Source organism: Betta splendens, chromosome 6, assembly GCF_900634795.4.
Source record: "Betta splendens chromosome 6, fBetSpl5.4, whole genome shotgun sequence".
Lineage (NCBI taxonomy): Eukaryota > Metazoa > Chordata > Actinopteri > Anabantiformes > Osphronemidae > Betta > Betta splendens.
In genome coordinates this window covers 14885283-14902871 of record NC_040886.2, presented here as the reverse complement: position 1 = coordinate 14902871, position 17589 = coordinate 14885283, and the positions used below count along the sequence as shown (strand labels likewise).

Below are 17589 nucleotides of genomic sequence, written 5' to 3'. Positions count from 1 at the left end.
CTCAACCAGTCTGTGTCTGATAAATGCCCTTTGTCTTTTTGTGTTTCACTAACAATGATTGTCATTTTTTTATTTGTACCTCCGATGCTGCCTCAGTGTCACAATCCTAGTTTCACAAAATATGCCAATGATAAAATGTATTTTTATTTGACAGGAGAAACCTGATGCACTCCAGACAGCAGTATTATTCCCAAAAGGCTCATTTAGATCACAGTTTATTTAACAATGTGGCGCTGAGCTACTGTAGGAATTACTTTGAGAGAAAAATTGTCCCTGTAGGAACAGTGAGTTTTATGCATGATCCAGACTGACATGTATTCTGCAGAAACATCTTCTTTTGCATTCTTTGTTTTCGGTTTCAGCTCTCAAAACACGAGCAGATGAATTGATCTGCATGGCTAGACAGCAGTAGGAGTAAATAAGAAATGAGTGCGGCTGCCTCCCGCATGTAACCGTAAGCCTGTTTTTCATCAGGCTGATATCAAAAGGACACGACTACTAATTACAACGCCTTGCCCATGTGTTAGTCCAAACATGAGACCCTCGCAATCCCCTGGGATTAGATCTAAATCTTGGATGTAAACACCACACAGCAAATAATAATCTGCTGTGGCGTCTGCTTATAAATAATGCAGGAATCTTTGAAAAAGACCAGGGTAGAATTAATTGAAGGACTTAGCCTCTTTGGCTGAATTTAGGGCAACATATCAAAAAACTTCATCTGAATGGAATCAGAAAATGACTTTACATGAAGGTTAGAACTCTGTATCGTGTTGAGTGTTGCTATTCATTCCCTGAGACTGATGTTTGTTTTTTTTTATCAAAAGATGTTTAGTTGTTATTAGAGGCATGCATCATAAGATTCACTACAGAGGAAATAGCCAAGGCAAGGGGATTTGGAGAAACTGAGGAAATTCATGATCAGACAAACAGAGCTGCATAATACAAGGCCCAAAAGGATATTATTTTGCGGTTGGGTTATCCTACATCTACGTGGGTTTAATCCCCAGACAAACACTTTTGTTCCTCTTATAACATCGAAGGCAAATAGAGACAGATCCTGCTGGTGAATAACACTGTTACAAGGCCCCGGTCTCTGGGGTGGCAAAGAGGAACAGCAAACACCCTGCTGTCTGGAGGGAAGAATGGGTGGCTGTCATCTATGTGCCTAGCAGAGGACGAGGGAGATGTATGAGGAGGAGGGGCGGGAGGAAGGGTAAATGTGATTTAGCCCCAATGATCTCCATGGGGAGCTCATGTAAAAAGGTAACCCCCCACCCAGTCCAAATACACACGGCACATGGTGGGGGCTGCTTGGGGAATAGGAATTGGTGTGGAGAGGGTTATAATCCTGGCGCTGTCATAATAAAAAGGGGAGCGTGGGCTGATAAAGGGCGTCAGATCAATGGAACAAAGCAACCTCGCTTTATGCACCGTTCATTCAACTGGAGTGCAATCATGGCTGCCCCCGTATCAGCACATCATCCTTGCCATCAGACTGGGATGGGATGATACCTATAAACTGGAAGGTGGATTATCTCCCTTTAGTGTGGCTTTTTTTCAGTTTTAAGCACAGCAAACCTGCAGCAGCAAACTGTTGAGGTTACAAACAGCCTGGGCGGACGGAGCCATATGGAAATGTCACACGGTAATCATAAACAATTATATTCCTGGGCTCTGAGGGCATCAGAAAAGGGCAAATTTACATAAAGACACAAAGGCTCCTCTTACACTTAAAGCAGAGCCACTGTGCAGCTCTGTACACATTTAGAAACACTGGAACCTTAATGATGGTGCTTGCCTTTAACAGCCATTCCGCTATGGTGGGAGATTGATTGTGAAGCTGCTCATCTTTCAGTGGAGTACCACTGATGCTAATGATGCGCTTTAATGCTTCCAGGTTGTTTGGAAACAGGCCATCGCAGCTACTGTAGCTCATCAGCTTTCCCCACATTGGGAGCGGACTTCATGTAGACATGAAATCAGCCGTGGATCAATTCGAAGCAGGCGTCCGTCGTGGCAGTAAATCTACAGCGGACGCTGGACGCAGAGGAGGTGGGACGGGTAATGGATGCTACGGCAGACGTACAGCCGACACAGGATGAATCCACTGAGGCTCGGATGAGGGATGAGCGGCGGGAGGGAGGGAGGCAGGGGTGGGTGGTGGGGGTTCAGAAGGCTAATGGGGCAGCTGCTTGTTGGGTGGCAGTGATCACCAGTCAAAGGACAAGTAATGTGATTCTGTTGCCATGAAAATAAATAAGCCTCTTACAGGAAGCTTTTGTAATTGAGGGCCGTGGATGTCAACAGAGGGCCAAAAAATGCTCTCAGATGTACTTTATCGACATTTTGTACGCTTCTTTATGAAAACTACAGTTATGTTCATGGCTTCTTTTCGATTATTTGTGACACAAGCCTGTTGCTTGTTTGAGCCATCAGCGTGAGGGTTGGTATCAGTAGGTGGCAGTAAAGTCAAGGGGGAAAACCTGTCAACAACAAGCCAAAGGATGAATCATGCGTCAGCAGCTCCAAGGCCTCCGCTCGTCAAGATCGTCTTCGCTGACAGTGAGAGTCGTTTGTTTTAGCAGAACTCTTTTTGATGCACAAAGACGAGAAAACGTCAGCAATGCACAGACGTGCAGAGCAGAAGGCCATGTTTCCACCAATGCTGTTATTAACTACAGGCAAATAGTCCCAAACAAGTGTTGTTGTGGACATACAAAAGTGGACGTATAAAAAGGTGTTGGGTATAGAAATGAGTACTTTTAAAACACACGCCAACTGAAGAATTAAAGCAGATATTTATTTATTCATTCACCCATTATATGTCCAGTAGCTTGAATTTCATACTTGCACTAAAAGAAGAAACTTAAATAGAGACAAAGAGAGTATCTGTTAGTACAAATCTGATTCATAAATACAAAACCATATGCAATACTGTCAGAAAAGAGCATCATTTGGCAGTTTGCCAGAGCAGCGCACAACCAACACATATCAGAGTGGAGTAATTCTGTGCACCAGTTAACCTTAAACTACTAGATACCAAAAAATGTTACTCCCCGACAAGCAAGTAAAACACAATCAGGATTTTTTTTGTACTTTTCTGTTCAGTTAGTAAAACAATATTGACTGGGCACAGCAAGAAAAAATGAATATATATGCTGCAGATATTCTCTAAATACAGGAGTCTATTGTTCATACAGTGCTATAAACAAGTGAAACCGCACCATGCACAGCTGCTTTACAAGCTCGTGTCCCTGTACAATCAGCAAGGTATGTACAAAAATCAACACATATTCTACATGTCTTAAAAAAAATAAAACTTGATGCAAGTTAAGAGAAAGGAAAACTTGATCCCATCCACAGGCCCTCAAGTGTAGTTAGTACAAGTGAACGATTGAAGAAGTGAATGATGTCCTGTATTCACATACACACGCTCACACACACGCCCAGAAACTCGTAGATCTCCAGACATTCTGTCACTGCAACACTGCAGAAATACAATCAGGTGCTGCACAAGTTACCTGCAGACCTCGATGCAAAATAAATGCTTTGAACAAGCTCCTAATCCGATGTGGCTGCGTTTAACGTCTTGGAGGAATCAAAGCCAGTGCTCTCCCTCAAACTGGGAGTGTGTTTCACTCCACGGCGTCCTCATCTCAACCCTTTACACACATGCTGATCACTTTGTTCCTCCTACAGTCTGTTCCAATCATCCAACAGGAAAGAGAATGGATTTGTTGAACGTGTGTTTTGGGGGAAAAAGGCACTACCTGCTGAAGGAGCACTGCAGGAAATGACTGGAGCTCTGTTCCTCGCTGATCCTCAGATCAGGCTGATAGGAGGAGCGTGCGTGCGTGCGTGCGTGCGAGCAAGGCAGAGGTCACGGGGTCACGTAGCTCGTCGTGCAGCTTCTGGATCGTTCGACGGATGAGGACGACGCTGCTGTCTGCACGGCTCCCAGAGTTCAGTTTACAGTTTACACTATGATCTGCTCTGTGTGTAAATGCATGGTGAACCTAAATGCATTTCATTACATACAAACTCCTGTACAAGCTTCTGGGTTGGAAAAATACACAATGTAATTGTAATTTACTGTAGACACTGATTACTATTTGAACATAGTATATAATATAACTAATAGTTCAGACAAGCACTGCATAGTCCATCAGAGATTCTGGTACAGTCAGAAACAACCGCTTGTTAATATCAATATTATTGTTATATATGGATTTAGATAATATCAGGTAATTCATGCGCTGTTAAACTCAAGCTCTGCTTCCCACGCCTCCATAACGATTCCCACTGAAAACAAATGTCTCTGATTGGTCGACGGTTTTTCACGTGCGCGCTGAGGATGGACGTGAGCTCGTAAAGCCGTGCGCTGTCGGGACAGCCCTGTAATAGAAGTGTGAGCACTGAGAAGTCAATGCAGCGCCTCATACGGGTCTATGAGGACCCACTGGCTACACAAAGGAGTTTAGTGAGTTCATGGCGTTAATGGGGGAGGGGGCCTCAGACCTCTCAGGGCCCTCACCAGTGTCCCTGCTGACACTCTTTCCGCTATACTGGCCGATAAATGAGCCATCCTCGTTGAACTGTCCGTCTTCTCCTTCCCCGTAGTCAACTAAACTGTCATCACTGTCGTCTCGCTTAACTGTCCCATTAGACGGCGTGCGGCTCCCTTTTAACGGTTTATGGTCCTCATTGTCACTGAAGGAGAAAATAACATGCAGGTGTTACAAGTGGGATGATGAGACAGATGCAACATGGAGATTAATGATCACTTTTTTAGATGGAGCATCCAAGTGCTAATAGTCGCCTTTACCACGACCCACTGTATGGGTGTATGATGGGCCGGGTAAAGGGAAGGTGAGGTACGTTTCCAGATTTCAAATAGAATCCATAATGATCAGCTTTTATTAATATGCAACAAGAAGAACGTTTGAAATTTGGTCTGCTCCATGTCTAAAAAAACCTATGAAGCTATGGATGATTAGTTGGTTTCTATCAAGCACCAGGGGAATAAAGCTCAAGCAGTCACACCCCGTTCAAATTCCCCCTGAAACCAAGTGTGAAGTGATTACGTGTTACGAAAGCCCCTCCCCCTCAAAACCGAGGTAGCGATGAGAAACAGAAAACCCAAGGAAATGTTATGAATAAAGCAAGGTTTCAGCCAAACATCCTTCAAAGCGAGCACGGCTAATAATCACAAGTTGGCAAAATGCATGGAACATCTGCAAAGAACACTTTCTTTGGATATCACATAGTTGGAAACATTCCACAAACATGAGTTGAACGTCAATGAGAGACGATCACAAAGCCGTCATAATGCTCAAATGCTTTGATTCAAACATAAGTGGTTTACATTTATGGATTTCTGACATTATAAAACCTTAACTGACTCCAAATGCACACGTGTGCGCATGATGACGACTCTGTGAGCACACATTGAAGTGGATGAGCTGAGAACCCGGGGTGCATGTACAGCGAGCGAGCGTCCTTCCTCCACGGCGACTCCACTACTCACTGACCCTCCTCCCATGCTTCGCGTACAGGAAGTCGCGCCTGGAGGCCCCGCGCGCCATCGACGCCCTTACCTGTTCTTCAGACCTACACCTTCGCGATCGGATGAGGCCGAGATCCCACACAACAGAGCAGCGCGGCTGCACCGTGCACGCGCACCGAAATGTGAAAGATGCACCTCCATCAAGAAACGAACAGCTCAGAGGAGATAAGTTACGGCTTTATTGACATACTGTAACATTCCAGCTGAGCTTAATGAAACAGCATGGAAATAAATTATACTCTCACCAAGGCACTAGAATAGCTGTACACTTTGCCTTGTGATTTATCGTCTACTGTCTGTACTCTGACTCTGTCCTTTGGATTTAAATAGGTTTGTTTTGTAATAACTAGATGAGACCTACTGTAAAATATGGTCATATACTGTATGAGTCTCTGGCTGACAAATCCCACAAAAAGACAAAAACCAACAATGGATTACTTCTACTTGCATCGTGTCAACTTTGTGCTTAAAGCCGACAACACAGCGGAGTTTGGCTCGAAGCACAAAGCTCAGTGAAGGTTATTTAGCTTCTAAAGGCATCGCCTTCAATCTGGTACATAATGTACTGAAAGACATTGTTGGTCTTGAGCTTTTGATGGTACTTTTTTTGAATGTGACCAACCTCACCCTTTAAAATCATTATTGTTAAAGGATGTCTACCGTTTGGACTGTTAAAACTGTGCTAACCAGCTGAAGTGCTCTCAGTGATCACCGCTTCTCTCAAACATGCAGAAAATGTCATACTAGGTTCATATGCATCTATAATATGTCTATATATGAACAATAATCCCATCCATTACATTATTGCCTACAGCAATATCCAGCATAAAATCCATAGAACACATTTCTGTTTACATAATACAAAAAGGAATATAAAATATAAAAGCAAGACCATTTTATAAATCGACTTATAAAACAATATTCAAAAATGCTTGTTATACAGAAGTAAAGTGCTTTGTTTTTCTTTCTTTTTCTGCGTGCGATTGGAGAAGCAGGCTACAAAGAGGATGCTAACAAGCATAACTGATCTGAGTTAGCGAGAAAGATGGCTTGAGTGGGTTTAGTACCAGGGTGATGTACGTATGTGGAGAGCAACACACCAGGCAAAGTGTTAATAGTACACATACTGTACACAGGTTTTATGAGTAGCTTATTAGTTGGACTGGGATCTGACGATTGGGATGGAAATGGTCCAGCTCTATTCTTTTTTTTGTCATACAGTAACACACTCAAACCCTTCAAATCCCCTAAACCTGAAGAATCCTGCTTCTCAAATAACGCCAGAATGTGATGTCAAGCACGCACACGACACAGAATCCAACACCGGCGGCTCCCGGGACGAGGGGCCTGAGATCTTGTGCTCCGTGGCGGCACGGGGTCCAGGTTCTTCTTCTCGTTTGCAATTTCTGTTACTGGCGATCCCGGGTCGTTAGTGGGAGGCTGCAAGGGTTGGGAGGAGGAGGGGGGGGGGGGGGGGGGGGGGGGGGGGGGGGGGGCAGAGCTCCAACCCAGTCAATGAGAGCACATCTGTGCACAAATGCAGGGACGGGGCAAAGGCTGATGGGTAAAATGGGCTCTGGGTGCTCCAGAGGCCGGAGCACTTTCTCTCACCTGTATTCCCCAAAAGTACAGTCATCTTCTTTCATGGGCTGAAACTCTGGGTCCGTGTGCGCGTCCTCCTTCTCTTTGACTAGAAAAAACCATTCAGACAAACCAGGTTACAGGATAAAACCACTACACCTCCGTTGGCTGCATCAGTTGTGGGCGGAGCACTCACCGGGGTACTTCCCTCCCTTGTTCCTCTGGATGAAGCAGATGATGAGGAGGATCAGGATGAGCAGAGCGATGGCACACATGAGGCCGATGAACCACCCCTGAGTGGCGATGTCCACCTGCCTGCTCGCCACAGCTGGCCACAGAGGAGGAGAGGAGACCTTCACACACCCAATGTAAACCCCCCCCCCCAGCGGGGGGCGCTAGCCATCTTTTAGTCAGGAATTCATTGACGTGAGTGCATTATGTTGCAGACAAGGCAAACTGGGTGTTAGAGGAGCTAGACATTAACTAAAGCAGGCTCATGGTGACACACTGTTGAAATAAACGATAGTGCTAAATGCAGGAAATGTGCAAAGTGCCTCCATAAGACAAGCACAGATACACAGAGACACAGACAAAGACGTTACACACAAACACATGTTTACTGTATCTGAGGTAGACAGCAGGTTGGACACTACTAAGGTTCTATATTAGAGTAATGGCCACGTTTCTGCCCGACTGGTTGTAGTGGTTCTGCCCAACCGAGCCTTCATCATGCACGCTGCTAAACACATCCATCACTGAGGCACCACCACACGTCTGTCAAACCCATGCACGGCCCGGGTCGCTGCGCGCCGAAGCGAACGCGTGACGCGGGGCCCGGCCACGGTGGACGCGGCCGCCCGCGAGGAGCCTCACCTGGGAACTTGACCAGCAGCTCCTCGGAGTGGTGGAGCGGCTGGTCGCGGTGGCCGCTCGCCACCACACGCACCCTATAGGAGAGGCCCCCCTTTAAATTCTTCAGCACAACGTTCTGAGAGCCGTTGACAAACTCTTTCTGCCACTCGTCTTCACCGTCACCTGCAGGGGGACGTTCATGGAGAGAGGCACATTTGTGGGAGCGAGCGGCGAATGGGCAATGGAGGCTGCGACTACATGGAAGCTAATGGGTTGAATGAAGTCTGCTGAATGGATGTAATGTCTAGAATAAATGTAATAGTTCATATGAGTGGAACGATGCCGTTCTAAAGACCCATTAAGTCTCTAAATGAATTACTGTGACGCAAGAATCTCCACAACGTCTCAACAAAATCAGGAAGTTCACACGTGTAGCATTTCATTCCATTCCGTTTATGGAAACTGTGGTTTCGATAGCTTTAGCCAATTTCCTTTCAGGACTGTTTCTGTAAAATTTGGACAGAACTCAGAACCAAAGATCATCTAGAGGCCAGAATTTGATATAATGAGTGCTAAATGCTACACGTTTTGACTGATGGTGTATATGAAGGATTCTACTGATGTGACTTATGAATACAGCATTCTCTAAATGACTGGGGTCTATTACTATGAGACCCCTCCTTGAACTGCCTGAACCGTAGGCGTGAGAGACCCCCACTGCAGCGGCCGAGTGCGTTCCTGCCTCGCTGGTGCTAAACAATAGGCGGCGTTTCCAAATCGCCTGGCATGAGAGTAGTATTTGTGCTGCCTTTTACGGTGTTTGTGTTTCTGAATGAGCTCCAGCGAGACCGTGGTGGGAAACGCACGCACCTCTGGTCTGAGCAATTAACAGACAGCCCGGTTTATCACGTGGGGGTCCGGCCTGGCTGCCAGGCATCCTACGCACTTGCACAAACAGTAATGAAGTAGGGGTCTCTTGCCACCTATGTGCAGCACTAACACAGGCGAAGGCGTGTCGCGTTGCTTACTGTTTTCTACTATGTATTCCACATAAACATTTTTCTCCGAGCCCCAGTACTCCCAACTGATCAGCGCTCCTTCCTCTCCCACCGAGGAGCTAAGGTTCCCAAAAGGACTCACGGGCCGCGCTGAGCACACAAGAGAAGAGACTTAAAGTTACAGAACAGGCCAGGATTCAATCACTGCCGTCGTATAACAGGAGGTGATGTGAGGAGGAGGCCGGGCGATGGGATGTTTTCTGTAAACCACACCAGACGCACACACAGACGCAAACGCTGCGCACATCAACACATACAGACAGACAGACGCACACAGACATAGCAGCTCATTCACATGCAAAGCAGCCCGTCGCCGTGCAGCGCAGCATCGCCAGCAGCCGCCGCGGAAGAGGTGAGAGGCGGTGAGCGACGCCGCAGGCGCGGCGAAAGGGAGGAAGAGAGCAGCCGGGCGCTTTGGAAGCACTTGTGTAGTTTTATCACAAGACATTAAAAAGCACACGTCACACGGCACCTCTATCTGCGCGGCTTTGAACTACTTTGCCCGGCTTTGAACCTAGCGCTGCTTTGTGGTGCGCGGCGTAATTTAAAGGAGGCGAGGGCAAAGAGGAGCGCGAGCGGTTCTGAGGCCGCGGCCGGATCCGTTCAACATGCACCGGCCCAGATACGGCGGCGTTGGACGCGCGGCACTGCAGCAACTGCATCACAGCGAGACATTCAGGCGATCATGCTGCGTAACGGGAAAGTGAGTAAATGAAAGGGGATCGGTCTGAGGCTGCAGAACAGCATGGGTCACGGTTCAACGGGGTCGCTCCCCACTGGCCACAGGTTTACATGCACAGTATTACGCTCAGTAAAACACAAATGCTAGGAAACGTGCCACACAGACAAATATCAGGTTGAGGAACCAATGTTCACAAACAACAGATGGTTTTATCGCTCATCATCATTTCATTTGGAAAATAGTGAACAGCTATAAGAGCAATTTTACAAATGCATTAAAATGAATTATTAGTGATCTTAAATAAGTCATTTAGTTAAATACTTGATACCACACTGCAACAACAGCCAAAGTCTTATTGAAATTTAAATATTTATGGCTAATAGTGAAGTAGGTGCAGCCCTGATGCATGTTCAGAGCAAGTCAGCCCGAAATCAGGATGCGGTGATGGAATCTGACTGGGTTCTATACATAAGAAAAACACTAAATGCTTAAGAAGCTTTTTTTTAACCACACAACAAATTCATTAAATCATCCACATCCAGACAATGTGTGTTCGTCTGATCGTCATACCTGAATTATAGGAAATGTTGAGGAACCACAAATACTAGTCAGGTCATTTGCTTTGCAGCCGGCTACAGTTTCTGACTTACCCTCGTCCATGATGATGACAGCTTCCTGAGAAATGGCAGGGCCTTCTCCACTGCCTGTTCGCGCATTCAAATAAAACTTGTAGCGTGTGTTGTACTTGAGGTTGAGTAAAGTGAGTGAGGTCTCATTGGGGGCCAGAGCCATCTCCATCACTGGGCCCACCTCATTGGAGTTATTAACTACAGGGGTGGAGGGCGGGTGGCAAGAATGATGGGATGGAAGTGGGTGGAGGTCAGAAAGTAGCGATGCAGGTTGGACACAAGCGTGATGAGGAGGAGGAGGAGGGGTCAGAGTGTCAATGATGAGGAAAAGTGGAAATGAAAACGATTGGAGCACAGAGATGGGGGGTTCAGGAATAAAAGGTGGGAGTGACAAAAGTGGATTTGTTAATTTGTGTTGTAATGTAACCATAATAACATCATAATAGGAGCATGCTTCAAATGCTCGTTCATTTTAATGACTGGGCCTGAACAGGGTGACACATGAGAAAGAATGGCTCAAAACTATAAACTACATGACGGAGGGTGATGCTACTGTTACTGTTACTGGCCCAGGCTTTTAAAGAAGGCGTCTCACCTGGCTGATACTTGAGCGTGTAGCCCAGGACGTGTCCGTTGCGCTCGTGAGGAGGACTCCACTCCAGCGTGAAGGAGTCGGGATTCGGGTCGGTCACCATCAGGAAAGACGGAGCGCCGGGAACTGTGGGACGTGAAACGAACCGGACGTGAGTCGACGCGTTGCCGCCGGACCGGACCGGGCCGGACCGGACCGGGCCGGTGCCGCTGCGAGCGCCTCCTACCTCCTTCGGGCGTCTCGAAGCGGTGCGTGCTGCTGGCCGGGCCCTCGCCTCGGCCGTTGAAGGCCCGGACGTTGAAGGCGTAGCGGCTGAAGGGGCGCAGGCCGGGCAGCAGGCCGTGGCTGCGGTTCCCGCTGAAGGTCAGGACGTGCTCCTCCACGTGGTGCGGGTTGTGTTTGTGCAGCGCGTGCTCCCTCCGGTAGTAAACCTGCCAGGGTTGAAGGGCGTTAACGCGTCTGTCCGCTGGGCCGGCGGCGCCGGAGCACGCGGCCGGTCCACTCGCTCTACCTTGTAGCCTTTGAGGATTCCGCGCATCTCCCTGGGAGGAACCGGGTCCCAGCGCACCTCCGCCAGCGTGCTGTTCTGCACCTCGTACCGGACGTTCTGTGGAGCCGTCAGTGGCACTGTGACACGGACAAGAGCAGAGCGGCTTCAGCCACAGGGGAAACGCTGCAGGTACGGTGCTGTGCCGGCTCGAGGGGGGGGGCGGCGCCACTCACGGTCCTCTCCGGAGTAGCCGTGGGCGACGTCGGGCTCGGGTCCGGCGCCGTGATCGTTGATGGCCTGAACTTTGAGCTCGTACGGGACAAACGTGGGCGTTCCAGACACGACGAACTGGGTGTAGTTGGAAACGGTCACGGAGGTCCAGTCGCTCTCCACCTTCTTCCGCCTCCACATGACTCTGTAATGGAGCCCGGGCCCGTTGGACTGGAGGCCTGACAGCGGCTGCAGAGCACAAAGTTTAGGACCAAGTAACTTAGTATATTACACAGACTATGGTTTTTGTAGCTGGTAATAAAACAGCATAAACCAAATAAAGGCCATAAAAACAGCAATAAACACAATAGTTTTTCACAGTACGAGGACACGCTCATGTTTCATGTCACTCCCCGGACGACGTTAAGGCCTTTACAGCCTTTTAACAACATTATTACCTTCCATGAGATTACGAGATTGTCAGGCTCTGTTCCAAACCCATGCACACCTGTTGGGTTCTCATCTGGAGCTGGAAAACATATTAACAGAGAGAAAATGAAGGAAGTCCTTCCCCGAGGCTCAGATCCACAGGCTGATTTGCTTCTGAAATGATCCCTCTAATAAAAGCGGTCGCGTGCGCAATCTCGTCCCTGTGTGTTTGCTCATTATCGGCTTGGTGTTGGGTTATTATTTGTGGGCGCGCGGATTCGTTTTACGGGCACAGGAAGCTTCGTACCTGCTGGCTCCGTCCGGTACATCCTGGACGGGGCGCTGGGGCGGCTGAAGCCCACGGCGTTGAGAGCCAGCACTCTGAAGGTGTAGTGGATGTAGGGGGACAGTTTGAGGTGAGCCGTGGTTTTGGTTCCGGGGACCTCGGTGAGATTGTGCCAGTGGCCTCGATGGTGCAGCGAGTCTTGATACTGAATCAGAAACTCTGGAAGAGAAAGCAGTTGTTTTAAAAAAAAACAGCCTATAAATAAATCTACATTTTCCCAGCAGCTGTTGGAGACTTTGTGTTGCCGCTGTTCACGCCTACAGGAGAACTGACCCCCACGCTCCTCCACCCACACGCACTGAGGACTCACTCTGAATGGGGCTGCTGTGCTCGTCCCCGGGGGTCCACGTCAGCTGGACGCTCCTCTTTTTCAGGTCCGTGAGCTCGAGGTCCGTTGGGGCGTCAGGTTGCTCTGGGGAAGACACAGAGAATATGAAGGTTTATATGGTTTCGTGCCACGAGAAGATGAACCATCATCACAATAATAATAATGATAATAATGAAGGCCACGTATCAAAACACTTTATTCAGAAAGGCCTATTGCATGACCTGCTTCATTTCACAATGTGTTTTGCCCTTTGTGGCACATGCAGACGCTGCATCATGCATACGAAATCACCCATGTTGAACTTGAGCATCTTCCATAATCACTCTGCATGAAATTGAGTCTCAGACGCACTAGAGGGGCTAAATTTATGCTCATGTTTTGGATTTGTAATGACAAAGTGAAACGCATGCTATGAATAAATGAGTGAAGAAATGGAGCATTTAAAAAGATGCCGAGCGGCGGAGTGGGGGAGGCGGCTGCTTCACAAATGATCGTTGCATCGGAGTGTGAGCCCAAATTGCTCAGAGGTTGAATGCATCCGCACTTACAAAAGATTAAAAGCATAGGGTTTTTAAAGATTAAGAATGAAAAGCTGAAAAAAAAAAGACGAAACAAATCCTCTGTGGTTTTCAAAAAACAAACAGCATCTTCAGGCCACAACATGCGACATCCAACAACACAAGCCCACGTCAGCGGAGCACATCTGGGTTTACCGTAGGCGACAGCTGGAGTGGGCGTGGCCTCTGCCAGGTACGAGCGCAGGAGTGAAACAGGAAGTTTAGTGGTCAGTCAGCAACACAACAAACACGATCTGCTTCGCCAAGAAGGCACCAATCAAATATTAATGCTGCTGGCACCAACCTGGACGTGCTGAAAAGGAATAACTAGTGCATTATGGGACAGATTCGCTTTACTGGGAAAGACCTGACATGGAAACGGTTCTTACCGACGACGGTGAGCTCGGCGCTGGCGGAGTCGCGGTCCAGAGTGGTGTTAGCGATGCAGGTGTAGACGCCGGCGTCGTCCTCCGTCACGTCGGCGATGGTGAGGCTGTCGGACTCCACGGTCAACCTGCACACACATCCTGACGTTACGACGCGCGGCCCCGACCGCGACCCGCGAGCAACCGCAGCGAGAGCGCGCCCACCTCTTGTCCTCAGGAAGCTCCTCCTTGTCTTTGAGCCAGGTGGTGGAGGGGACGAGCGACGGGTCGTGCTTCACCCTGCACTCAAACACCACGGAGCGGCCCCTCTGCACCACCTTGTACTCCGGCTGCTTCAGGATGCGGGTGGGCTCTGGCGGGAGGGAGGACGCTGTGATTCTGCATGCGCTCCCCCACCGGACCAGCGCCTCTGTTGCGCGAACCCTCACCTTTGACCTCCAGGTACACGTGGTTCTCGTAGTTGCCGAAGAAGTTCTGGGCCACGCAGGTGTATTTGCCGCTGTGCCGAACTTGAGCCACGTGGATCCCCAAGGTCCCGTTGTCGTGCACCACGTACGGGTCTCCATCCAGCGTGCTGGAGCGACTCTCTTTGAACCTGAGACGGAGAGCGGTGCACCTCAGACCCCCGCGGCGTTTTGGACAAACAGTACAACACTTCGCTCTGTTGCGCGCAGCAGCTCACCAGGTAATTTTAGGCACGGGCGACCCAAAAGAAGCACAGTCCATCAGAGCCTGGTGATTTTTGATGACCTGGTAGACTTTGTTACTCGGTGTCAGCACTCTGGGAGACTCCGCTGTGAGAGCGAGGCAGGTGTTACCACATTTAAGCTATCGACTCAAATCAAAAACACTGGACTTTGAGTCCTTACAGAGAACATTGACGAAGGCGTTGGACAGGAGGTAACCGTAGTCGTTGGACACGTTGCATTGGTAGACGGCGCTGGAGTCGGTCTGCACCTCCGTGAATATGATGGAGTCGCCCTCCACCTTTCTGCTCTCATCTTTCGGCGCGTCTGTTTAAAGAGAAAGCTCCACGTGGTTAACGGGTCGGAGCCGGCGGATGCAGAGCCCGGTCCCAGACCTCCAGGGGCCACTCACTCTCTATGGGGACGCCGTTCACGGTCCAGGTGATGGCGGGCTTGGGCGTGCCGCCGGCCCTGCAGGTCAGCACGCCGTTCTCCCTGGGAGCGAGGACGAGGTTCCGCGGAGGGCCGGCGAGCCAATATGGAGCGGCTGGAAATAGAACGGGGTGCAGCAGGAGGCTGGAGAATTAATCAGTGAACACACCGGCCTGCTGGCACGTGCGCATAGATCATTTATGAGATAGGGGCAGAGGGGAAAATGAGGCGACGGGGAGAGGGAGTGAGTGCGCCGGTGCAGGAGCTCCATCAGTGACAAACCTCTGACGGTGACGTGGATGGCGTGCTGCGCGGAACCCAGCCGGTTCTTGGCGGTGCAGCGGTACTCGCCTTCGTCCGACTGCGACACGTTGACTATGCGCAGCGTCTTCTGGTAGTGAGGGAAGGACGTGCGCTCGACGGGGAGGACGCTGCTCCTTTTGGACCATGAGATTTCAGGCGTGGGCCTGGATTGGAGGACAGAGTGGAAACGGCGGTGATGACACTCGAGCCTCCAGGACTAAAGGAACGGCGGAATCTGTCACTTACAGCCCTTCAGCAATGCACTCCAGCTCCAGCACTTGTCCTCTCAGCACCATCTTGGAGCTGGAGGGGCCAGATGGGATGAGGAAGGTTGGCTTCCTCTCCTCCAGTGGGTCGTCTGTAGTGTCATACACACACACAAAGATGCACAAAGACAGTTATTACTTCCTCCTCTGCATCGGCCGAGCGTGAGGACACAGACTCACACCGCGGCTCTGCATCGTGCCCCGCGGCTCTACAGCGCGTCATCGCCCACGGCCGTTGTGGTATTTTATGTTTGGATGTAAATTTTATGGCCTCGTTGTGTTCTATCGCACTGCTTTCTGCGGGTGTTTACTGCCAATTAATTACCCTCTGAGGTTATACTAAAGGCTAGAATTAATATGTCACATATAATTAGGTCCCAAAATGAAATGCAACAAATTGCCATTCCACTGGCAAAGAAATCATTTGCTAAACTAACAATAAAAGCGAAAGAGAATGTCAACAATGATGGTGATGAGTATATTATTCAAGTTATATGGAGATAAACTGCAGATCTTCAAAGCAATGAGAAATGAAAAATGGATGAAGTAATAATAAGATGAATGGAAGACAGAGAAATAAAAAGTAGGTGTGCTCTAATAGGCAGGTAAAGAAATCACATGAAATTATTTATGATGCAGTAGATTTCATGTTGAAAAGAGGTTTGTTTGGAAAGAGCAGGTATAGGGAACAACTGGAATCTTTGGGTTCAGTCAGTGGGTCACAGCTTAGGTCTGGACACTAGGGGGCGCTAGATCTCACCTCTGAATAATAGAGCATGATAGTAAAAAGCCTTGAGGTTGTCAGGTTGAAGGGTTTGATGTTAGTGGGTAAAAGCTGGAGCTTAGAGCTCCTGGTCGGAGGTGAACAGTAGGAGGTGCCAAAACTCACCACTAAATAAATCAGTGTCATTGTAAAAAGCTGCCATTGTGTCATTGAGTGCATCCACTGGAACACAACAGAAAAAAAATCAAACACACAATCAACAAAAGGAAAATCAACAAAAACAAAAGCTGAATGGTGAAAACAAAGACATGCACGTTTAAAACTGCCCTGAACAGAATCAGCAATTACTTAACGGTTGCAATTAAAGAGCAGTGAGGGGAACGGCGCGCTGTCACACGCTGAGAGAAACGAGGGCTCTCTGAGCCGCTGCTGGAGCCTCAGAGCGCCATCAAATGAAAGCCTTGCTTCCCAGCAGACAGGGCAGGGCTCTGACAGTGTGTCTTTTCAGTGGGATGACGACCGCCATCAACTCCAAGGATGGGATCACAGACAGCAAACACTGTTCCCCGCCTGCAGTCACACCAGCGCAAAACACCGGAGAGGAGCTCGAAACAGCGCCCGCTCAGCGCGCGCTCGTCCATCGGCGCTCACGCCGTCACACTTACGGTTGATGACCTTGACGGTGATGGGCTGCTTCTGCTGGATGGTCTGCGTGTGCGGGAAGCGGGCGTAGCAGATGTAGTCGTTCCTGGAGTCCTCCACGAGCACGTTGGAGAAGTACAGGTCTCCGTTGAGCGACTGCGACACCCTGCTGCTCTGAGGCAGCTTCTGGAAGTCTGAAACGGGCCGGAAACGCCGTGAGCTGCCTTCATTCTGTCACTGATAAACAGAAACTAATCGCCCCGTACTTCAACAGATGTAGCTGCAATGCTATTAAGTAAAAGCAGAAGTGATACAATCAAAGACGCTTAGAGATGATTTGTTTTTAATCTCATTTCCAAGTCTTCGTGGAGGAAAACAGGAAAAGGCTTCAAACATCTGCATTCTCAAATGGGGAAGCTTTGCCTCATTACCTTCGTAATAACAGGAGGATTTGATTCTTAGAAGGTAGAAAAAAGGAAACATCACCCGGACATAAACAGAATCTAAAATGCAGGATGCGCAGCTAAAAGAAGGAAGGACTCACTGTTGTCCATCCAGAAGATGATGGGAGGCGGCAGCCCAGCAGGGGGTCGACACGGCAGCACCAAGGACATGCCCTCATGGACAACGATGGGCTTGATTCTCTCCTTCGACCACAGAGGAGACCCTGGATCGGTTGGAGGACACGGGCGAGGGGATGAGTCACTTGATTTGAGACATTTATTTTGAAATGTAACAGTAGCTGACACTAATGGAGGCATCGGGACCAGAGGAGAGGGACTGTTTAATGCTCAGCTACAGGAACAGTGTGACAGGAAGTTCAGCTC

The 17589-nt window shown here is 48.9% G+C and overlaps 1 protein-coding gene across 13 annotated transcripts in view; it reads right to left on the bottom strand.

Moving 5' to 3' along the window:
• Positions 1 to 2782: 2782 nt before the first annotated feature.
• The window catches only part of LOC114856860 (neuronal cell adhesion molecule-like), a 49618-nt gene continuing 34811 nt past the window's right edge, over positions 2783 to 17589 (bottom strand). For 6 of the 13 annotated variants that reach the window (XM_029152673.3, XM_055510018.1, XM_055510014.1 and 3 more), the window contains 25 exons: positions 17307 to 17429; positions 16786 to 16956; positions 16286 to 16342; positions 15377 to 15488; positions 15110 to 15294; positions 14808 to 14942; positions 14579 to 14722; positions 14392 to 14503; positions 14138 to 14304; positions 13914 to 14061; positions 13713 to 13837; positions 13480 to 13509; positions 12749 to 12850; positions 12400 to 12597; positions 12122 to 12192; positions 11687 to 11912; positions 11475 to 11590; positions 11190 to 11394; positions 10967 to 11089; positions 10393 to 10569; positions 9031 to 9150; positions 8024 to 8185; positions 7347 to 7478; positions 7181 to 7259; positions 2783 to 4713 (listed from right to left, as the gene is read on the bottom strand). In XM_029152673.3, coding sequence (XP_029008506.1) covers positions 4467 to 4713; positions 7181 to 7259; positions 7347 to 7478; positions 8024 to 8185; positions 9031 to 9150; positions 10393 to 10569; positions 10967 to 11089; positions 11190 to 11394; positions 11475 to 11590; positions 11687 to 11912; positions 12122 to 12192; positions 12400 to 12597; positions 12749 to 12850; positions 13480 to 13509; positions 13713 to 13837; positions 13914 to 14061; positions 14138 to 14304; positions 14392 to 14503; positions 14579 to 14722; positions 14808 to 14942; positions 15110 to 15294; positions 15377 to 15488; positions 16286 to 16342; positions 16786 to 16956; positions 17307 to 17429 — 3467 coding nt within the window. In that variant the 3' untranslated portion in view covers positions 2783 to 4466. Of the gene's footprint in view, positions 4714 to 5725; positions 7010 to 7180; positions 7260 to 7346; positions 7479 to 8023; positions 8186 to 9030; positions 9151 to 10392; positions 10570 to 10966; positions 11090 to 11189; positions 11395 to 11474; positions 11591 to 11686; positions 11913 to 12121; positions 12193 to 12399; positions 12598 to 12748; positions 12851 to 13479; positions 13510 to 13712; positions 13838 to 13913; positions 14062 to 14137; positions 14305 to 14391; positions 14504 to 14578; positions 14723 to 14807; positions 14943 to 15109; positions 15295 to 15376; positions 15489 to 16285; positions 16343 to 16785; positions 16957 to 17306; positions 17430 to 17589 lie in introns of those variants that run through there. The other 7 variants (XM_055510021.1, XM_055510020.1, XM_029152675.3 and 4 more) reach the window with 7 other exon arrangements.